Consider the following 19967-nt stretch of genomic DNA (forward strand, 5'->3'; position numbering starts at 1 on the left):
CTCCAATCCTGTCCAAATCACTCCAATCATGTCCACATCTCCCCAATCCTGCCCCATCACCCCAATCCAGCCCCATCTCCCCAATCCTGTCCACATCTCCCCAATCCTGTCCACATCACCCCAATCCTGTCCACATCTCCCCAATCCTGTCCACATCACCCCAATCCTGTCCACATCTCCACAATCCTGCCCCATCCCCTCAAACCTGTCCACATCTCCCCAATCCTGCCCCATGACCCTAATCCTGCTCCATCACCCCTATCCGGCCCCATCTTCCCAATCCTGTCCACATCACCCCAATCCGGCCCCATCTCCCCAATCCTTCCCATCACCCCAATCCTGTCCCATCACCCCAATCCAGCCCCATCACACCAATCCTGTCCACATCAACCCAATCCTGTCCACATCACCACAATCCTGCCCCATTCCTGTCCACATCTCCCCAATCCTGTCCACATCTCCCCAATACTGTCCACATCTCCCCAATCCTGTCTAGATCACCCCAATCCGGCCCCATCTCCCCAATTCTGTCCACATCACCCCAATCCAGCCACATCACCCCAATCCGGCCCCATCTCCCCAATCGTGTCCACATCTCCCCAATCCTGTCCACATCTCCCCAATTCTGTCCACATCTCCCCAATCCTGTCCACATCTCCCCAATCCTGCCACATCTCCCCAATCCTGCCCCATCACCACAATCCTGTCCACATCTCCCCAATCCTGCTCCATCACCCCAATCCTGCCCCATCACCACAATTCGGCCCCATCTTCCCAATTCTGTCCACATCTCCCCAATCCTGTCCACATCTCCCCAATCCTGCCACATCTCCCCAATCCTGCCCCATCACCCCAATCCTGTCCACATCTCCCCAATCCTGCCCCATCACCCCAATCCAGCCCCATCTCCCAAATCCTGTCCACGTCTCCCCAATCCTGTCCACATCACTCCAATCCTGTCCACATCTCCCCAATCCTATCCACATCATCCCAATCCTGGCCACATCTCCCCAATCCTGCCCCATCACCCCAATCCTGTCCACATCACCACAATCCTGTCCCATCTCCCAATCCTGCCCCATCCCTCCAATCCTGTCCACATCTCCCCAATCCTGTCCACACCACCCACATCCGGCCCCACCTCACCAATCCTGTCCACATCGCCCCAATCCTGTCCACATCTCCCCAATCGTGACCACATCTCCCCAATCCTGTCCACATCACTCCAATCCTGTCCACATCACCCCAATCCTGTCCCACATCACCCACATCAGGCCCCATCTCCCCAATCCTGTCCACATCTCCCCAATCCTGTCCACATCACTCACATCCGGCCCCATCTCCCCAATCCTGTCCACATCTCCCCAATCCTATCCACATCCCTCCAATCCTGTCCATGTTTCCCCAATCCTGTCCACATTTCCCCAATCCTGTCCACATTTCCCCAATCCTGTCCACATCTCCCCAATCGTGTCCACATCTCCCAATCCTGTCCCCATTTTCCCAATCCTGTCCACATCACCCCTATCCTGCCCCATCGCCCCAATCCTGCTCACATCACTCCAATCCTGTCCACATCTCCCCAATCCTGCCCCATCTCCCCAATCCTGCCCCATCTCCCCAATCCTGTCTAAATCTCCACAATCCTGTCCACATCTCCCCAATCCGGCCCCATCTCCTCAATCCTGTCCACATCTCCCCAATCCTGTCCACATCCCTCCAATCCTGTCCACATCTCCCCAATCCTGTCCACATTTCCCCAATCCTGTCCACATCTCCCCACTCGTGTCCACATCTCCCAATCCTGTACACATCTTCCCAATCCTGTCCCGCATCACCCCAATCCTGCCCCATCGCCCCAATCCTGCCCCATCTCCCCAATCCTGTCCACAGCACCACAATCCTGTCCACATCTCCCCAATCCTGCCCCATCTCCCCAATCCTATCCACATCTCCCCAATCCTGTCCACATTTCCCCAATCCTGTCCACATTTCCCCAATCCTGTCCACATCTCCCCAATCCTTCCACATCTCCCCAATCCTGTCCACATCACCCCAATCCTGTCCACATCTCCCCAATCGTGTCCACATCTCCCCAATCCTGCCCCATCTCCCTAATCCTGTCCACATCTCCCCAATCATGTCAACATCTCCCCAATCCTGTCCACATCACTCCAATCCTGTCCACATCACCCCATCCTGCCACATCCCCCACATCCAGCCCCATCTACCCAATCCTGCCCACATCTGGCCCCATTGCCCCAATCCTGTCCACATCTCCCCAATCGTGTCCACATCTCCCCAACCTGTCCACATCTCCCCAATCCTGTCCACGTCTCCCCAATCCTGTCCACATCACTCCAATCCTGTCCACATCACTTGGCAGCACGGTAGCATGGTGGTTAGCATAAATGCTTCACAGTTCCAGGGTCCCAGGTTCGATTCCCGGCTGGGTCACTGTCTGTGTGGAGTCTGCACGTCCTCCCCGTGTGTGCGTGGGTTTCCTCCGGGTTCTCCGGTTTCCTCCCACAGTCCAAAGATGTGCGGGTTAGGTGGATTGGCCATGCTAAATTGCCCTTAGTATTGGGTGGGGTTACTGGGTTACGGGTATAGGGTGGATACGTGGGTTTGAGTAGGGTGATCATTGCTCGCCACAACATCGAGGGCCGAAGGGCCTGTTCTGTGCTGTACTGTTCTATGTTCTATGTAATCCTGGCCACATCTCCCCAATCCTGGCCACATCTCCCCAATCCTGTCCACATCTCCCCAATCCTGCCCCATCTCCCCAATCCTGCCCCATGTCCCCAATCCTGTCCACATCTCCCCAATCCTGTCCACATCTGCCCAATCCAGCCCCATCTCTCCAATCCTGTCCAGATCTCCCCAATCCTGTCCACATCACCCCAATCCTGCCCCATCTCCCCAATCCAGCCCCATCTCCCCAATCCTGTCCACATCCCCCCCAATCCTGTCCACATCACTCCAATCCTGTCCACATCTCCCCAATCCTGTCCACATCACCCCAATCCTGTCAACATCACCCCAATCAACATAGAATCATAGAATTTAAAGTGCAGAAGGAGGCCATTTGGCCCATCGAGTCAGCACCGGCTCTTGGAACGAGCACCCTACCCAAGGTCAACACCTCCACCCTATCCCCATAACCCAGTAACCCCACCCAACACTAAGGGCAATTTTGGACACTAAGGGCAATTTATCATGGCCAATCCACCTAACCTGCATATCTTTGGACTGTGGGAGGAAATCGGAGCACCCGGAGGAAACCCACGCACACACGTGGAGGATGTGCAGACTCTGCACAGACAGTGACCCAAGCCGGAATCGAACCTGGGACCTTGGAGCTGTGAAGCGAGTGTGCTATCCACAATGCTACCGTGCTGCCCAAAATCCTGTCCACATATCCCCAATCCTGCCACATCTCCCTAATCGTGTCCACATCACCCCAATCCTGTCCATATCACCCCAATCCTGTCCACATCTCCCCAATCCTGTCCACATCACCCCAATCCTGTCCACATCACCCCAATCCTGTCCACATCTCCCCAATCCTGTCCACATCACCCCAATCCTGTCCACATCACCCCAATCCTTTCCACATCACACCAATCCTGTCCACATCTCCCCAATCCTGTCCACATCACCCCAATCCTGTCCGCATCACCCCAATCCTATCCACATCTCCCCAATCCTGTCCACATCACCCCAATCCTGTCCACATGTCCCCAATCCTGCCACATGACCCCAATCCTGTCCACATCACCCCAATCCTATCCACATCTCCCCAATCCTGCCCCATCACCCCAATCCTATCCACATCACCCTAATCCGACATTGCAGCACTTCCTCAGTACTGACCCTCTGCAAAGTGCAGCACTCCCTCAGCACTGACCCTCCAACTGTTGGAGCAATACTTGGTACAACATAAAATGGTTGTGGTCAATCGGCTCAGCTCCTGGACATCACTGCAGGAGCTCCTTAGCATAGTGTCCTACGCCCAACCATCTTCATCTTCTTCTTTAATTACCTTCCTTCCATCATACGTTCAGAAGTGGGGATGTTTGTGGATGACTGCACAATGTTCAGCACCATTCACCACTCTTCAGATGATGAAGCAGTCTATGTCTAAATGCAGCAAGACCTGGACAATATCCAGGCTTGGGCTGACAAGTGGCAAGTTACATTCACACCACACAAGTGCCTGGCAATGGCCATCTCCCACAAGAGAGGATCTAACCATCAGCCCCATAATATTCAATGGCATTTCCATCGCTGATTCCCCCACAGCCAACATCCTCTGAGTTACCATTGATCAGGAACTGAACTTGACGAGCCACATAAATACTGTGGCTACCAGGGCAGGTAATGGCTTGGAATCCTTCAGCGAGTAACTCACCTCCTGACCCCCTAAAGCCTGTCCACCATCTACAAGGCACAGGTTAGGACTGTAATGGATTATATCCACATGCCTGGATGAGTGCATCTCCAACAACACTCAACAAGACTGACACCATCCAGGACAAAGCAGCCCGCTTGATTGCTCCTCCTTCCACAAATATTCAACCTTTCACCACCGACATACAGTGGCAGCCGTGTGCATCATATACAAGATGCACTGCAGTAACTCACCAAGGTTTCTTAGACAGCACCTTCCAAACCCACAACCACTACCATCTGGAAGGACACAAGCAGTAGATACCTGGGAATTTCACCACCTGGAAGTTCCCCCCCAAGTGACTCATCACCCTGACTTGGTGTTTTGCTGTTCCTTCACTTTCGCTGGGTCAAATTTCTGGATCTTCTTGCCTAGCAGGACAGTAAGTGTACCTACACCTGAAGGACTGCAGCGGTTCAAGAAGGCAACTCATCTCCATCTTCTGAATGGTAACTAAGGATGGGCAATAAATGTTGGTCTAACCAGAGATGCCCACATCCCGTAAATTAATTTTTTTAAAGTGCAGCACTCCCTCAGTACTGACCCTTCGACAGTGCAGTGCTCCCTCAGTACTGATCCTCCAACAGCACAGTTCTTCCTACGTACTGACCCTCCAATAGTGCAGCACATCTCAATATTGACCTTTCAACAGTGCAGCACATTCTCATCACTCACCCTCCAACAGTGCAGCACCCGCTCAGCATTGACCCTCTGACAGTCCAGCACTCACTCAGTACTGACCATCTGACAGTGTAGCAATCCCTCAGTACTGATCCTCTTGATGTGTTGGGTAGGCTGTGTCTAGGTGGACTGCGTTGGATGCAGTGTAGGGAGAGACAGACTTTCAACACTCGATGATATGCAACACAATTTTATTTAACAGCTAACTATTTACATATTTGACTGTGGGTTGAGACTATGCTGACTTGACTGGAGTCCTGATGCTAGCCTGACCAGACTTTCTGACTACCACATGGTGTTTGTACTGACTATGTTCACGAGCTCTGACTGTCTCAGAGGCTGGATCCCGAACGAACGGGAAAGCTGGTGCCCTCTGGCTTTATAGTGGTCGTGTCCTGTCTGGTGATTGGCTGCTGTGTTCTGTGTGCTCACTGGTCATCTTGTGTGTCAATCACTGCCTGTCTGCACTCCATCATATACATGGATGTACATTATGACATCTCCCCCCCTTTTTTTTCTAAATAAACTTGTGTTGAGATAATAAATATTAAGGTGCATGTGCGTGAAAATGCATGTATGTACATGACTATATACATTATATGCTAAAATAGACTTATATACAAGGGAAGGTGTCATTAGTGCAGATATAGGGCAGATGAAACAGCAAAAAAAACAATATTTACAGATGTCAAAACGATGAAGTAACCAATTTGTGCAAACGTTCAGTCTATAAGTTTATAGACTGTGCTGGGCGACAAATTCTGGTTGACCGCCTCAAGGGTGGATCAGGGGCTGCCTGCACTTGAATACGCAGGACCGCCACCAATGCGGTGGGCGCCGAGGTCGGCACGATTACTGGCGGATCGGTGGCCTTGTGGTAGGACGCGTCCAGAGGAAGCAGTGTGTAAGGTGGGACATCACGGTTAGGTGGTGTACGTGAAAGTCTGCGCAGTGCCCGCCTGTTACGTCGAAGGAAGGAGCAATCAGCCATGTGAACGAGGAACGATCTCGGGGAAACTTGCTTGACAACCACAGCTGTGGCGGACCAGCCGCTGTCAGGCAACTGTACACGAACTCGATCAGCCGGGACCAGCTCAGGGAGATCCATGGCATGAGCGTCGTATGCTGACTTCTGTTGGGCCCGAGACTGCTGCATCTTCTGTATGACCGGGAAGTGGTCAAGATCTGGAATGTGGATGGCTGGAACCATTGTTCGCAGAGTGCGATTCATGAGCATCTGCGCTGGAGACAACCGAGTGGACAGTCGGGTAGCTCTGTAGGCCAACAGCGCCAGGTTGAAGTCGGAACCGGAGTCCGCACCCGTACGCAGTAATTGTTTGACGATGTGAACCCCATTTTTGGCCTTCCCATTTGACTGCGGGTACAGGGGGCTGGACGTGACCTGGCGAAAATTGTACAGCCGGGCAAAGTCAGACCACTCCTGGCTGTAAATACAGGGGGCTTTGTCACTCATCACCGTGAGTGGTATCTCATGTCTAGCAAATGTTTCTTTGCATGCCTTAATCACCGCTGCCGACGTGAGGTCAGATAGTCTCACCACTTCAGGGTAATTGGAAAAGTAGTCAACCAGGAGGACATAGTCACGCCCCTTGGCATGAAAAAGGTTGACACTGACTTTGGACCACGGGGTCACATACTATCTCATGTTGCTGCAGAGTTTCTTTAAGTTGAGCTGGCTGAAATTTTTGACATGTAGGGCAGTTGGGGACCGTGTTAGCAACGTCTTGGATGACTGGGGACACTGTCCCTTCTGCCAGCTATTCGTGAGGCGCTGCATTACCCGCTGGAGCAGCGGATCCTTGGCCATTTCCTCACAAATCTGAATGACTTTCATCAGAGGCCGGAAAGTTGGAGGCACAGAATTGCACCTGCGCGTCGATTTGAAAAACCACATCAGTTTGCTCACAGGGTGTGGTGATAGATCTGGAAAGGGCATCTGCAACAATGAGTTCCTTGCCTGGGGTGTAGACCAGGTCAAAATCGTAGCAGCGTAGCTTGAGAAGGATTCGTTGCAGCCGTAGCGTCATGTCATTGAGGTATTTTTAGATGATGTGGACCAATGGCCTGTGGTCCACCTCAACCGTGAATTTAGGGAGGCCATACACATAGTCGTGGAACTTGTCGATTCCCGTTAGGAGGCCCAGGCATTCCTTCTCAATCTGAGTTTACCATTGCTCAGTGGGCGTCATGGCTCTGGAGGAATACGCAACTGGTGCCCAGGATGAGGAGTCATCCCGTTGGAGGAGCACAGCCCCAATACCGTCCTGGCTCACATCAGTGGATATTTTTGTCTCCTTGGCGGGGTCGAAAAGCGCCAGCACCGGGGCTTTGGTGAGTTTTGCCCTCAGCTCACGCCATTCTTGCTCGTGAGCGGGCAGCCACCGGAATTCCGTCGATTGTCTGACGAGATGGCGGAGGGCTGTGGTGTGTGATGCCATGTTGGGGATGAACTTCCCAAGGAAGTTGACCATCCCGAGAAAGTGGAGGACCACCTTCTTGTCCTCTGCATTCTTCATGGCATTGATCGCTGAAACCTTGTCAGCATCCGGCTGTACGCCTCGCTGCGAGATGTGGTCGCCAAGGAACTGGATTTCTAAATGACCGAATGAGCACCTGGCCCTGTTGAGTCGGAGGCCATGCTCATGGATGCTGTGGAATACCTGCTTGAGGCGATCAATGTGTTCTTGAGGAGTTGTGGACCAGATTATGACAGCGTCAACGTACACTCGCACACCCTCAATGCCCTCCATCATTTGTTCCATTATATGGTGAAATACCTCTGAGGCAGAGATGATGCCAAAAGGCATCCGGTTGTAGCAGTAGCGACCAAACGGGGTTTTGAAGATGCACAACCTGCGACTGGATGCGTCCAGCCGAATTTGCCAGAACCCCTTGGATACGTCCAGCTTCGTCAAGAGTTTGACATGAACCATTTCGCTGGTCAACTCTTCTCGCTTTGGTATCGGGTAATGTTCCCTCATGATGTTGCGGTTCAAATCTTTGGGGTCGATACAGATTCAAAGCTCCCCTGATGGCTTCTTGACGCAGACCATGGAGCTTACCTGGTTCTGTGACCTTTGATATGATGCCTTGGTCCTTGAGGTCTTGCAGTTGCTGCTGGAGGCGGTCCTTGAGGGGTGCCTGCACCCGATGTGGTGTGTGAACCACAGGGGTGGCGTTTGGTTTCAGTAGGATTTTGTATCGGTATTGGAGTGTGCCCATACCTTCGAACACGCTATGGTATTGCGTTATGATGTCATCAATTTCAACCTGGAAGTTTTCACAGGTGAGGCCGTCGCCTGTGAGGATGACATGGTGTGGACTCACTGAACCAGGTTCAGGAGTTTACAGGCCCGAACACTGAGCAGGGAAGCTCTGTTGGTCCTACAATCTGAAATCGCAGCGTCGCTTTAAATGACTTGTTGGAAACTCCAAGCTGGCATGAGCCACTGGCAGCAATGGCATTGCCATTGTAGTCAAGGAGCTAGCAGGCCGGTGGAAGAATGCTTGGTCTGATGCGGATGGTGTTGAGAACAGATTTTGAAATGAGGTTTGCAGAAGCGCCGGTGTCCAGCTTGAAACGGATGCGAGCCTTATTCACTGTGAGGACAGCACACTATTCGTCGTCCGGATCCAGGCTTAGGATTGGGAGGTGTTGCACCATCTTTGGGAAAGGCAGCGTATGCTTAGCAATGATGCCAACCCGGAATTGGTATTTGAGGCACTCGGCGTCTGGATCTGTCGGGCTGTCGGGGTCGGAGTCTGGCACAGCCTCCTGTATCGAATGGACGCTTCTGCACCGTGGTCGGGATTGCTGGATGCCGGGCAGTGGAGCAGATCTGCAAAGGGCTGCGTAATGGCCAAGCTTACCACACTGTAGACACCGTTGTGATTTTGCCGGACATTGCCGCTTTAAATGGGCGGAGCCACAATTCAAACACGTCATGATGCCAACGTCAGCGCGTTCCGTACGCCAACGCGCATCCGCAGTGCGGTCAAATGATGTGCACACCTGCGCAGGCTGGTCATCGGTTCCGCCGTCCCCTCGGTCGTGGCGCGCATGCGCTGGAGCACGGGAAAAGCGCGCAAAATGGCCACTCTCGTCAAGACTCAGGCCCTGCATTTGAGAAATGGCCTGTACGCGTTCCGCCTCGTGGGTGGTGAGCTTTGCCGTTTCTGCCGCCCTGATGTAGGAGTACCGGTTGTTAGCATGCTCGTGGAGGACGCACGTTTCGATGGCGATAGTGAGGGTGACCCGCTTGGCTTTCAGGAGCTGCTGGTGAAGGGAGTCAGAGTGGACCTCAAAAACGATCTGATCACAGATCATGGAGTCGGTTGTGGAGTCGTTACATGACTGCGCGAGGATGCAGAGATGGGTCAAAAAAGACTGAAAAGGTTCATCCTTACCCTGAAGCCTCTGCTGGAAAACGTATCCTTCAAAGCTCTCATTCACCTCAATGTCACAGTGGCTGTCGAACTTGAGCAGGACTGTTTTAAATTTGGTCTTCAGCGAATGTAAGGGAGTTGTAGATGTGGATGGCGTGGTCCCCGGCTGTGGAGAGGAAGAGCGCGATCTTCCTGGCATCTGATGCGGCCTCGAGGTCTGTGGCTTCGAGATGGAGTTAGAACTTCTGTTTGAAGATCTTCCAATTTGCACTGAGGTTGCCGGCGATGCGGAGCGCGGCGGAGGGCGGACGTTTTCCATGTCCCCGGATGGCTGCTGGCTGGTCAGCGCTGATTCACTTAAGGTAGGTCCGTCAATCTTCAGTTTCCAAAACTGGTACCATGATGTGTTGGGTAGGCTGGGTCTAGGTGGACTGCGTTTGATGCAGTGTAGCGAGAGACAGACTTCCAACACTCGATGAGATGCAAGACGATTTTATTTAACAGCTAACTATTTACATATCCGACTGTGGGTTGACACTATGCTGACTTGACTGGAGACCTGATGCTAGCCTGACCAGACCTTCTGACTACCACACCTCTGACAGTACTGCGCTCCCTCATCACTGACCCTCCAACAGTGCAGCACTCTCTTAGTACATGTCTTCCAACAGTGCCGCACTCCCTCAGTACTGACCCTCTGACAGTGCAGTACTTATGCTGTTTGAGTTTGTGTGGAATGAACTAGGACTTACCAAGGACCTGGAGTTGGACAGGGTCTTTAAAAACGTGATCGCCGTAGCCCTCTGCATCGACATAAAAGTAGTACACGTCACTGTCTGCGGGACTGACATTATTAATCCTCAATGAACAATTCTTCCCATCCAAGTCTCCAATTATTTTTGCACGTCCCACAAATGTGGTCATCGCATAATTGGGATCTTTTGTGTATGCAACAGTATATTTCCAGTAATACCAATATTTATACCAAGCTGCGTTCAATGCTGTGTAAGAATGTGAAGGAATGTCAAAGATACACGGTATCACCACACAAGAACTGCTGATGGCTCTCCTTGGCAGTGCCTTCATCGACCATTCCCCTGAGGTCCCACCTGAAAGGCAATAAGGGAGGGGACAGGAGATCAAAAAGCTGAACATCATTTAACTGGACAGAGACTGTAGACTGTGGTACAGAGGAACCTGGGTGCCCTGACACATGAATCACTGAGAGTCAGTGTGCAGTCACAGCAAATGATTAAGAAGGCAAATGGAATGTTGTCCTTTATTGTGACGGGGGCTGGGGTATAAAAGTAGGGGAGTCTTCCGACAACTGTACAGGGTATTGGTGAGACTGCACCTGGAGCAGAGAAGGTTAACTGATTCCTGGGATGAAGGGGGTTTGTCTGATGAGGAAAAGTTGAGCAGGTTTGTGCCCGTTGGAGTTTAGAAAATGACAGGCGATCTTATTGAAACTTATAAGATTCTGAGGGGGGCTTGACAGGGTGGATACTGAAAGAATATTTTCCCCTCATGGGGGTATCCTGTGAAGCAACATAGAGGTTTTATTGTGTTAAAGGCTATATAAATGCAGTGTCATTTCTATTTAAATAAGTTATCTGATGGCTTGTTCCAACTGATCACTTAGAAATCAGCTGTCTATTTTCAGACACACCCTGTCATGACCAGTGTCACCAGTGACCCCAAACTCTCGTATGAAATTCTATTTCAATCCCAGCGGGAGGATTGCATCCAATTCTAGGCCTGTCACACATTGGGATTGATGTCCAGGGGCGAAGAAGTTCCACTAGTGTGGAGAGACTGGGAAAAGCCGCGATTCTCCTCAGAGCTGAAAAGGCGAAGGGGGAGATTGAATCAAGGCATTCAAAAACATGAGGGGGTTTGGTTAGAGTAAACAAGGAAAAAGTGTTTCCAGTGGTAGGTGGCTCGGTAACCAGAGGGACACAGATTGAAGAGAATTGGGAAAAGAACCGGCAGGGGGGATGGGGGGGGGGGGGGGAGGGGGCGATGGGGGGGGGGGGAGGGTGGCAGTAGGGTGGGGGGGGGGGCAGTAGGGTGGGGGGGGGGGGGAAGAGATGAGAAGAAGTTACTTTACATAGATAGTTGTGATCTGGAAGATGCTGCCCGACAGGGCGGTAGAAGCAGATTCAACAGGAACTTTCAAAAGGGGGAACTGGATAATTACTTGAAGGGAATTTGGCAAGGCTGTGGTGGGGGGCGGTGGGGGGGGGGGTTTGGTGGGGGCCGGAGAAGTGGAGCCTGATTGGATACATGTTTCAAAGAGCCATCACAGGCATTTGGTCCGAATGGCCTCCTTTTTGCTATTTTCTATCACTCACCATTTATTCAAGCATGATTGATCACAAATTATGTTCTCTGACATTAAAAGTTAACTTTCAAAATCCAGGAATCAATCAAATTTCATGAGTTCAGATCAGTAGTTTATTTGTACCTGGCAGCAAAATGCAGCAGATCAACATCAGTCTCACCACTCCCATCTTTACGTCCAGTCTAAATGAAAAATTAAAAAGACAGAGGCTTTGTCAGACATTGCACTCATTTCCCTCCCTCAACCAACAAAAACTGGTGTTAAACTGGCTCTCTCGGGAGGTAAATAACCCCGGGGTTAAACGAACATCAAACCAAGGAATGAGAGGTTGGAAAACAATGCCTCCGAACAATTCACCCAACAGCCTGTCCGGGGAGGCTGGTACGGGAATCAAACCGTGCTGCTGGCCTGCATTGGTCTGCTTTCAAAGCCAGCGATTTAGCACAGTGTGCTAAACCAGCCCCAAACACAGAAAGATGTGGTTTTAAGATTTGCTCAATATATCATCACAAAACCCAGGATGTCTTCCCACTTCACGTACCAGGGGATGCAGCACGGTTAAAGTCAATGAGAGGAGAATGCTGCATTGTTGGAAAGTCAGTTAGAGAGGGTGCTGCACTGGCGGAGGGTCAGGACTGAGGGAGCGCTGCATTGTCAGAGGGCCAGTACTGAGGGAGTGCTGCACTGTCAGAGGGTCAGGACTGAGGGAGTGCTGCAATGTCAGAGGGTCAGTACTGAGGGGGAGCTGCATTGTCAGAGGGTCAGTACTGAGGGAGTGCTGCATTGTCAGAGGGCCAGTACTGAGGGAGTGCTGCACTGTCTGAGGGTCAGGACTGAGGTAGCGCTGCATTGTCAGAGGGTCAGTACTGAGGGAGAGCTGCACTGTCGGAGGGTCAGGACTGAGGGAGTGCTGCAATGTCAGAGGGTCAGTACTGAGGGGGAGCTGCATTGTCAGAGGGTCAGTACTGAGGGATCGCTGTACCGTCGGAGGGTCAGTACTGAGGGAGTGCTGCACAGTCAGAGGGTCAGTACTGAGGGAGTGCTGCATTGCCAGAGGGTCAGTACTGAGGTAGTGCTGCACTGTCGGAGGGTCAGGACTGAGGTAGCACTGCATTGTCGGAGGGTCAGGAATGAGGGAGTGCTGCACATTAGGAGGGTTAGTACTATAGGAGTGCTGCACTGTCAGAGGGTCAGTACAGAGGGAATGCTGCACTGTCAGAGGATCAGTATAGAAGGAGCGCTGCACTGTCGGAGGGTGAGTACTGAGGGAGTGCTGCACTGCCAGAGGGTCAGTACAGCAGGAGTGCTGCTCTGCCAGAGGATCAGTACAGCTGGAGTGCTGCACTGTCAGAGGGTCAGTACTAAGGGAGTGCTGTACTGTCAGAGGGTCAGTACTGAGTGAGTGCTGCACTGTCGGAGGGTCAGTACTGAGGGAATGCTACACTGTTGGAGGGTCAGTACTGAGTTAGTGCTGCACTGTCGGAGGGGCAGTACTGAGAGAGTGCTGCATTGTCGGAGGGTCAGTTCAGAGTGAGTGCTGCACTGTTGGAGCGTCAGTATTGAGGGAGAGCTGCAATGTCAGAGAGTCAGTACTGAGGGAGTGCTGCACTGTCAGAGGGTCAGTACTGAGGGAGTGCTGCACTGTCAGAGGGTCAGTACTGACAGAGTGCTGCACTGTCAGAGGGTCAGTACTGAGGGAGTGCTGCACTGTCAGAGGGTCAGTACTGACAGAGTGCTGCACTGTCAGAGGGTAAGTACTGAGGGAACGCTGCACTGTCAGAGGGTCAGTACTGAGGGAGCGCTGCAGTGTCAGAGATTCATTACTGAGGGAGTGCTGCACTGTCAGAGGGTCAGGAGTGAGGGAGTGCTGCACTGTCAGAGGGTCAGTACTGAGGGAGTGCTGCACTGTCGGAGGGTCGGTACTGAGAGATTGCTGCATTGTCGGAGTGTCAGTTCAGAGTGAGTGCTGCACTGTTGGAGCGTCAGTATTGAGGGGGAGCTGCACTGTCAGAGAGTCAGTACTGAGGGAGAGCTGCACTGTCAGAGAGTCAGTACTGACAGAGTGCTGCACTGTCAGAGGGTCAGTACTGAGGGAGTGCTGTACTGCCAGAGGATCAGTACTGCAGGAGTGCTGCACTGCCAGAGGATCAGTACTGCAGGAGTGCTGCACTGTCAAAGGATCAGTACTGCAGGAGTGCTGCACTGTCAGAGGGTCAGCAATGAGTGAGTGCTGCACTGTTGGAGGGTCAGTACTGAGGGAACGCTGCACTGTCAGACGGTCAGTCCTGAGGGAATGCTGCACTGTCGGAGGGCCAGTACTGAGGGAGTGCTGCTCTGTCACAGGGTCAGTACTGAGGGAGTGCTGCACTGATGGGTCAGCACAGAGCAAGCACTGCACTGGCAGAGGGTCAGTACTGAGGGAGTGCAGCACTGTCAGAGATTCAGTACTGAGGGAGTGCTGCACTGTCAGAGGGTCAGGACTGAGGGAGTGCTGCACTGTCAGAGGGTCAGTACTGAGGGAGTGCGCAATGTGAGAGCGTCAGAACTGAGGGAGTGCTGCACTGCCAGAGGATCAGTACTGCAGGAGTGCTGCACTGTCAGAGGTTCAGTACTGAGGGAGTGCTGCAATGTCAGAGGGTCAGTACTGAGAGAGTGCTTTACTGTCACAGGGTCAGTACTGAGGAAGTATTGCACAGTCAGAGGGTCAGGGCTGAGGGAGTCCTGCACTGTCAGAGGGTTAGTACTGAGGGAGTGCTGCACTGTCAGAGGGTCAGTACTGAGGGAGTGCTGCACTGTCAGAGGGTCAGTACTGCGGGAGTGCTGAACTGACAGAGAGCAAGTACTGAGGGAGTGCTGCACTGTCAGAGGGTCAGTACTGAGGGACCATTGCACAGTCAGAGGGTCAGTACTGAGGGAGTGCTGCACTGTCAGAGGGTCAGTACTGAGGGAGTGCTGCACTGTCAGAGGGTCAGTACTGAGGGAGTGCTGCACTGACGGGTCAGTACTGAGCTAGCGCTGCACTGCCAGAGGGTCAGTACTGAGGGAGTGCTGCACTGTCAGAGGGTCAGTACTGAGGGAGTGTTGCACTGTCAGAGGGTTAGTACTGAGGGAGTGCTGCACTGTCAGAGGGTCAGTACTGAGGGAGCGCTGCACTGTCAGAGGGTCAGTACTGGGGGAGTGCAGCACTGTCAGAGGATCAGTACAGAAGAAGCGCTGAACGGTCGGAGGGTCAGTACTGAGGGAGTGCTGCACTGTCAGATGGACAGTACAGAGGGAGTGCTGCACTGTCAGAGGATCAGTACAGAAGGAGCGCTGCACTGTCGGAGGGTGAGTACAGAGGGAGTGCTGCACTGTAAACGGGTTAGTACTGGGGGAGTGCGCACTGTCAGAGGGTCAGTACTGGGGTAGTGCTGCACTGTCAGATGGTCAGTACAGAGGGAGTGCTACACTGCCAGAGGATCAGTACTGCAGGAGTGCTGCACTGTCAGAGGGTCAGTACTGCAGGAGTGCTGCACTGTCAGAGGATCAGTACTGAGTGAGTGCTGCATTGTCGGAGGGTCAGTTCAGAGTGAGAGCTGCACTGTTGGAGCGTCAGTATTGAGGGAAAGCTACACTGTCAGAGAGTCAGTACTGAGGGAGTGCTGCACTGTCAGAGGATCAATACAGAGGAGAGCTGCACTGTCAGAGGGTGAGTACTGAGGGAGTGCTGCACTGTCAGAGGGTCAGTACTGAGGGAATGCTGCACTGTCAGAGGATCAGTACTGAGGGAGTGCTGCACTGCCAGAAGATCAGTACGGCAGGAGTGTTGCACTGTCAAAGGATCAGTACTGCAGGAGTGCTGCACTGTCAGAGGATGAGTACTGAGGGAAAGCTGCACTGTCAGACGGTCAGTCTTGAGGGAATGCTGCACTGTCAGAGGGCCAGTTCAGAGTGAGTGCTGCACTATTGGAGTGTCAGTATTGAGGGAGAGCTGCACTGTCAGAGGGTCAATACTGAGGAAACGCTGCACTGTCAGACCGTCAGTCCTGAGGGAATGCTGCAGTGTCGGAGGGCCAGTACTGAGGGAGTGCTGCACTGTCACAGGGTCAGTACTGAGGGAGTGCTGCACTGTCAGCGGGTCAGGACTGAGCGTGTGCTGCACTGTCAGAGGGTCAGTACTGAGGGGGTTCTGCACTGTCAACGGGTTAGTACTGAGGGAGTGCGCACTGTCAGAGCATCAGTACTCAGGGAGTGCTGCACTGCCAGAGGGTCAGTACTGGTGTAGTGCTGCACTGTGAGATGGTCAGTACAGAGGGAGTGCTGCACTGTCACAGGGTCAGTACTGAGGGAGCGCTGCACTGTCAGCGGGTCAGGACTGAGCGAGTGCTGCAGTGTCGGAGGGCCAGTACTGAGGGAGTGCTGCACTGTCACAGGGTCAGTACTGAGGGAGTGCGCACTGTCAGAGCATCAGTACTGAGAGAGTGCTGCACTGCCAGAGGGTCAGTACTGGTGTAGTGCTGCACTGTGAGATGGTCAGTACAGAGGGAGTGCTGCACTTCCAGAGGGTCAGTACTGAGGGAGTGCTGCACTGTCAGAGGGTCAGTACATGAGGGAATGCTGCACTGTCAGAGGATCAGAACAGAAGGAACGCTGTACTGAAAGAGGTTCAGTACTGCAGGAGTGCTGCACTGTCAGAGGTTCAGTACTGAGGGAGTGCTGCACTGTCAGAGGGTTAGTACTGAGGGAGTGCTGCACTGTCAGAGGTTCAGTACAGAGGGAATGCTGCACTGTCAGAGGATCAGTACAGAAGGAACGCTGCACTGTCGGAGGGTGAGTACTGAGGGAGTGCTGCACTGCCAGAGTATCAGTACAGCAGGAGTGCTGCACTGCCAGAGGGTCTGTACTGAGAAAATGCTGCACTGCCAGTTGATCAGTACTGCAGGAGTGCTGCACTGTCAGAGGGTCAGTACTAAGGGGGAGCTGTACTGTCAGAGGGTGAGTACTGAGGGAGTGCTGCACTGTCAGAGGATCAGTACAGAGGAGCACTGCTCTGTCGGAGGGTGAGTACTGCAGGAGTGCTGCACTGTCAGAGGATCAGTACTGAGGGAGTGCTGCACTGCCAGAGGATCAGTACTGCAGGAGTGCTGCACTGTCAGAGGTTCAGTACTGAGGTAGTACTGCACTCTCGGAGTGTCAGTACTGAGAGAGTGCTGCATTGTCGTAGGGTCAATTCAGAGTGAGTGCTGCAATGCTGGAGCATCAGTATTGAGGGAGAGCTGCACTGTCAGAGGGTCAGTACTGAGGGTGTGCTGCACTGTCAGAGGATCAGTACAGAGGGAATGCTGCACTGTCAGAGGGTCAGTACTGAGGGAGTGCTGCACTTTAGGAGGGTTACTATTGCAGGAGTGCTGCACTGTCAGAGGGTCAGTAATTAGCGAGTGCTGCACTGTCAGAGGGTCAGTACTGTGGGTGTGCTGCACTGTCAGAGGGTCAGTAATTAGCGAGTGCTGCACTGTCAGAGGGTCAGTACTGTGGGTGTGCTGCACTGTCAGAGGGTCAGTACTGAGGGAGTGCTGCACTGTCAGAGGGCCAGTACTGAGGTAGTCCTGCACTGTCGGATGGTCAGTACTGAGGTAGTGCTGCCCTATCGGAGGGTCAGTACTGTGAGAGTGCTGCATTGTCGGATGGTCAGTTCAGAGTGAGTGCTGCACTGTTGGAGCGTCAGTATTGAGGGAGAGCTGCACTGTCAGAGGGTCAGTACTGAGGGAGTGCTGCACTGTCAGGGTGTCTGTACAGAGGGAATGCTGCATTGTCAGAGGTTCAGTACAGAAGGAGTGCTGCACTGTCAGAGGGTGAGTACTGAGCGAGTGCTGCACTGTCAGAGGGTCAGTACTGACAGAGTGCTGCACTGTCGGAGGGTCAGTACTGAGGGAACGCTGCACTGTCAGACGGTTAGTCCTGAGGGAATGCTGCACTGTCGGAGGGTCAGTACTAAGTTAGTGCTGCACTGTCGGAGGGTCAGTACTGAGAGAGTGCTGCATTGTCGGAGGGTCAGTTCAGAGTGAGGGCTGCACTGTTGGAGCGTCAGTATTGAGGGAGAGCTGTACTGTCAGAGGGTCAGTACTGAGTGAGTGCTGCATTGTCGGAGGGTCAGTTCAGAGTGGGTGCTGCACTGTAGGAGCGTCAGTATTGAGGGAAAGCTGCACTGTCAGAGAGTCAGTACTGAGGGAGTGCTGCACTGTCAGAGGATCAATACAGAGGAGAGCTGCACTGTCAGAGGGTGAGTACTGAGGGAGTGCTGCACTGTCAGAGGTCAGTACTGAGGGAGTGCTGCACTGTCAGAAAATCAGTACTGAGGGAGTGCTGCACTGCCAGAGGATCAGTACGGCAGGAGTGTTGCACTGTCAAAGGATCAGTACTGCAGGAGTGCTGCATTGTCGGAGGGCCAGTTCAGAGTGAGTTCTGCACTATTGGAGTGTCAGTATTGAGGGAGAGCTGCACTGTCAGAGGGTCAATACTGAGGAAACGCTGCACTGTCGGACCGTCAGCCCTGAGGGAATGCTGCAGTGTCGGAAGGCCAGTACTGAGGGAGTGCTGCACTGTCGGAGGGTCAGTACTGAGTTAGTGCTGCACTGTCGGAAGGTCAGTACTGAGAGGGTGCTGCATTGTCGGAGGGCCAGGTCAGAGTGAGTGCTGCACTATTGGAGTGTCAGTATTGAGGGAGAGCTGCACTGTCAGAGGGTCAGTACAGAGGGAATGCTGCACTGTCAGAGGATCAGTATAGAAGGAGCGCTGCACTGTCAGAGGGTCAGTACAGCAGGAGTGCTGCTCTGCCAGAGGATCAGTACAGGTGGAGTGCTGCACTGTCAGAGGGTCAGTACTAAGGGAGTGCTGTACTGTCAGAGGGTCAGTACTGAGTGAGTGCTGCACTGTCGGAGGGTCAGTACTGAGGGAATGCTACACTGTCGGAGGGTCAGTACTGAGTTAGTGCTGCACTGTCGGGGGACAGTACTGAGAGAGTGCTGCATTGTCGGAGGGTCAGTTCAGAGTGAGTGCTGCACTGTTGGAGCGTCAGTATTGAGGGAGAGCTGCACTGTCAGAGTCAGTACTGAGGGAGTGCTGCAATGTCAGAGGGTCAGTACTGACAGAGTGCTGCACTGTCAGAGGGTCAGTACTGAGGGAGTGCTGCACTGTCGGAGGGTCAGTACTGAGGGAACGCTGCACTGTCAGAGGGTCAGTATTGAGGGGGAGCTGCACTGTCAGAGAGTCAGTACTGAGGGAGAGCTGCACTGTCAGAGAGTCAGTACTGACAGAGTGCTGCACTGTCAGAGGGTAAGTACTGAGGGAGCGCTGCACTGTCAGAGGGTCAGTACTGACAGAGTGCTGCACTGTCAGAGGGTCAGTACTGAGGGAGTGCTGCACTGTCAGAGGATCAGTGCTGCGGGAGTGCTGCACTGTCAGAGGATCAGTGCTGAGGGAGTGCTCCACTGCCAGAGGATCAGTACTGCAGGAGTGCTGCACTGTCAAAGGATCAGTACTGCAGGAGTGCTGCACTGTCAGAGGGTCAGCAATGAGTGAGTGCTGCACTGTTTGAGGGTCAGTACAGAGGGAACGCTGCACTGTCAGACGGTCAGTCCTGAGGGAATGCTGCACTGTCACAGGGTCAGTACTGAGGGAATGCTGCACTGATGGGTCAGCACAGAGCAAGCACTGCACTGGCAGAGGGTCAGTACTGAGGGAGTGCTGCACTGTCAGAGATTCAGTACTGTGGGAGTGCTGCACTGTCAGAGGGTCAGGACTGAGGGAGTGCTGCACTGTCAGAGGGTCAGTACTGAGGGAGTGCTGCACTGTCAAAGGGTTAGTACTGAGGGAGTGCGCACTGTGAGAGCGTCAGTACTGAGAGAGTGCTGCACTGTCAGCGGGTCAGTACTGGGGTAGTGCTTCACTGTCAGATGGTCAGCAAAGAGGGAGTACTTCACTGCCAGAGGATCAGTACTGCAGGAGTGCTGCACTGTCAGAGGTTCAGTACTGAGGGAGTGCTGCAATGTCAGAGGGTCAGTACTGAGAGAGTGCTTTACTGTCACAGGGTCAGTACTGAGGAAG

At 53.1% G+C, this 19967-nt stretch overlaps 1 protein-coding gene across 3 annotated transcripts in view; it reads right to left on the reverse strand.

Annotated features, from left to right (window-relative positions):
• Positions 1-19967, reverse strand: part of LOC119975259 (sialic acid-binding Ig-like lectin 13) — an 87515-nt gene that overhangs the window by 57066 nt on the left and 10482 nt on the right. For all 3 annotated transcript variants that reach the window (XM_038814951.1, XM_038814949.1, XM_038814950.1), the window contains 2 exons: positions 12009-12067; positions 10294-10650 (listed from right to left, as the gene is read on the reverse strand). In XM_038814951.1, the coding sequence (XP_038670879.1) occupies positions 10294-10650; positions 12009-12054 (403 nt within the window). In that variant the 5' untranslated portion in view covers positions 12055-12067. The remainder of the gene's footprint in view (positions 1-10293; positions 10651-12008; positions 12068-19967) is intronic.

This window comes from Scyliorhinus canicula, chromosome 12, assembly GCF_902713615.1.
Source record: "Scyliorhinus canicula chromosome 12, sScyCan1.1, whole genome shotgun sequence".
Taxonomy (NCBI): Eukaryota; Metazoa; Chordata; class Chondrichthyes; order Carcharhiniformes; family Scyliorhinidae; genus Scyliorhinus; species Scyliorhinus canicula.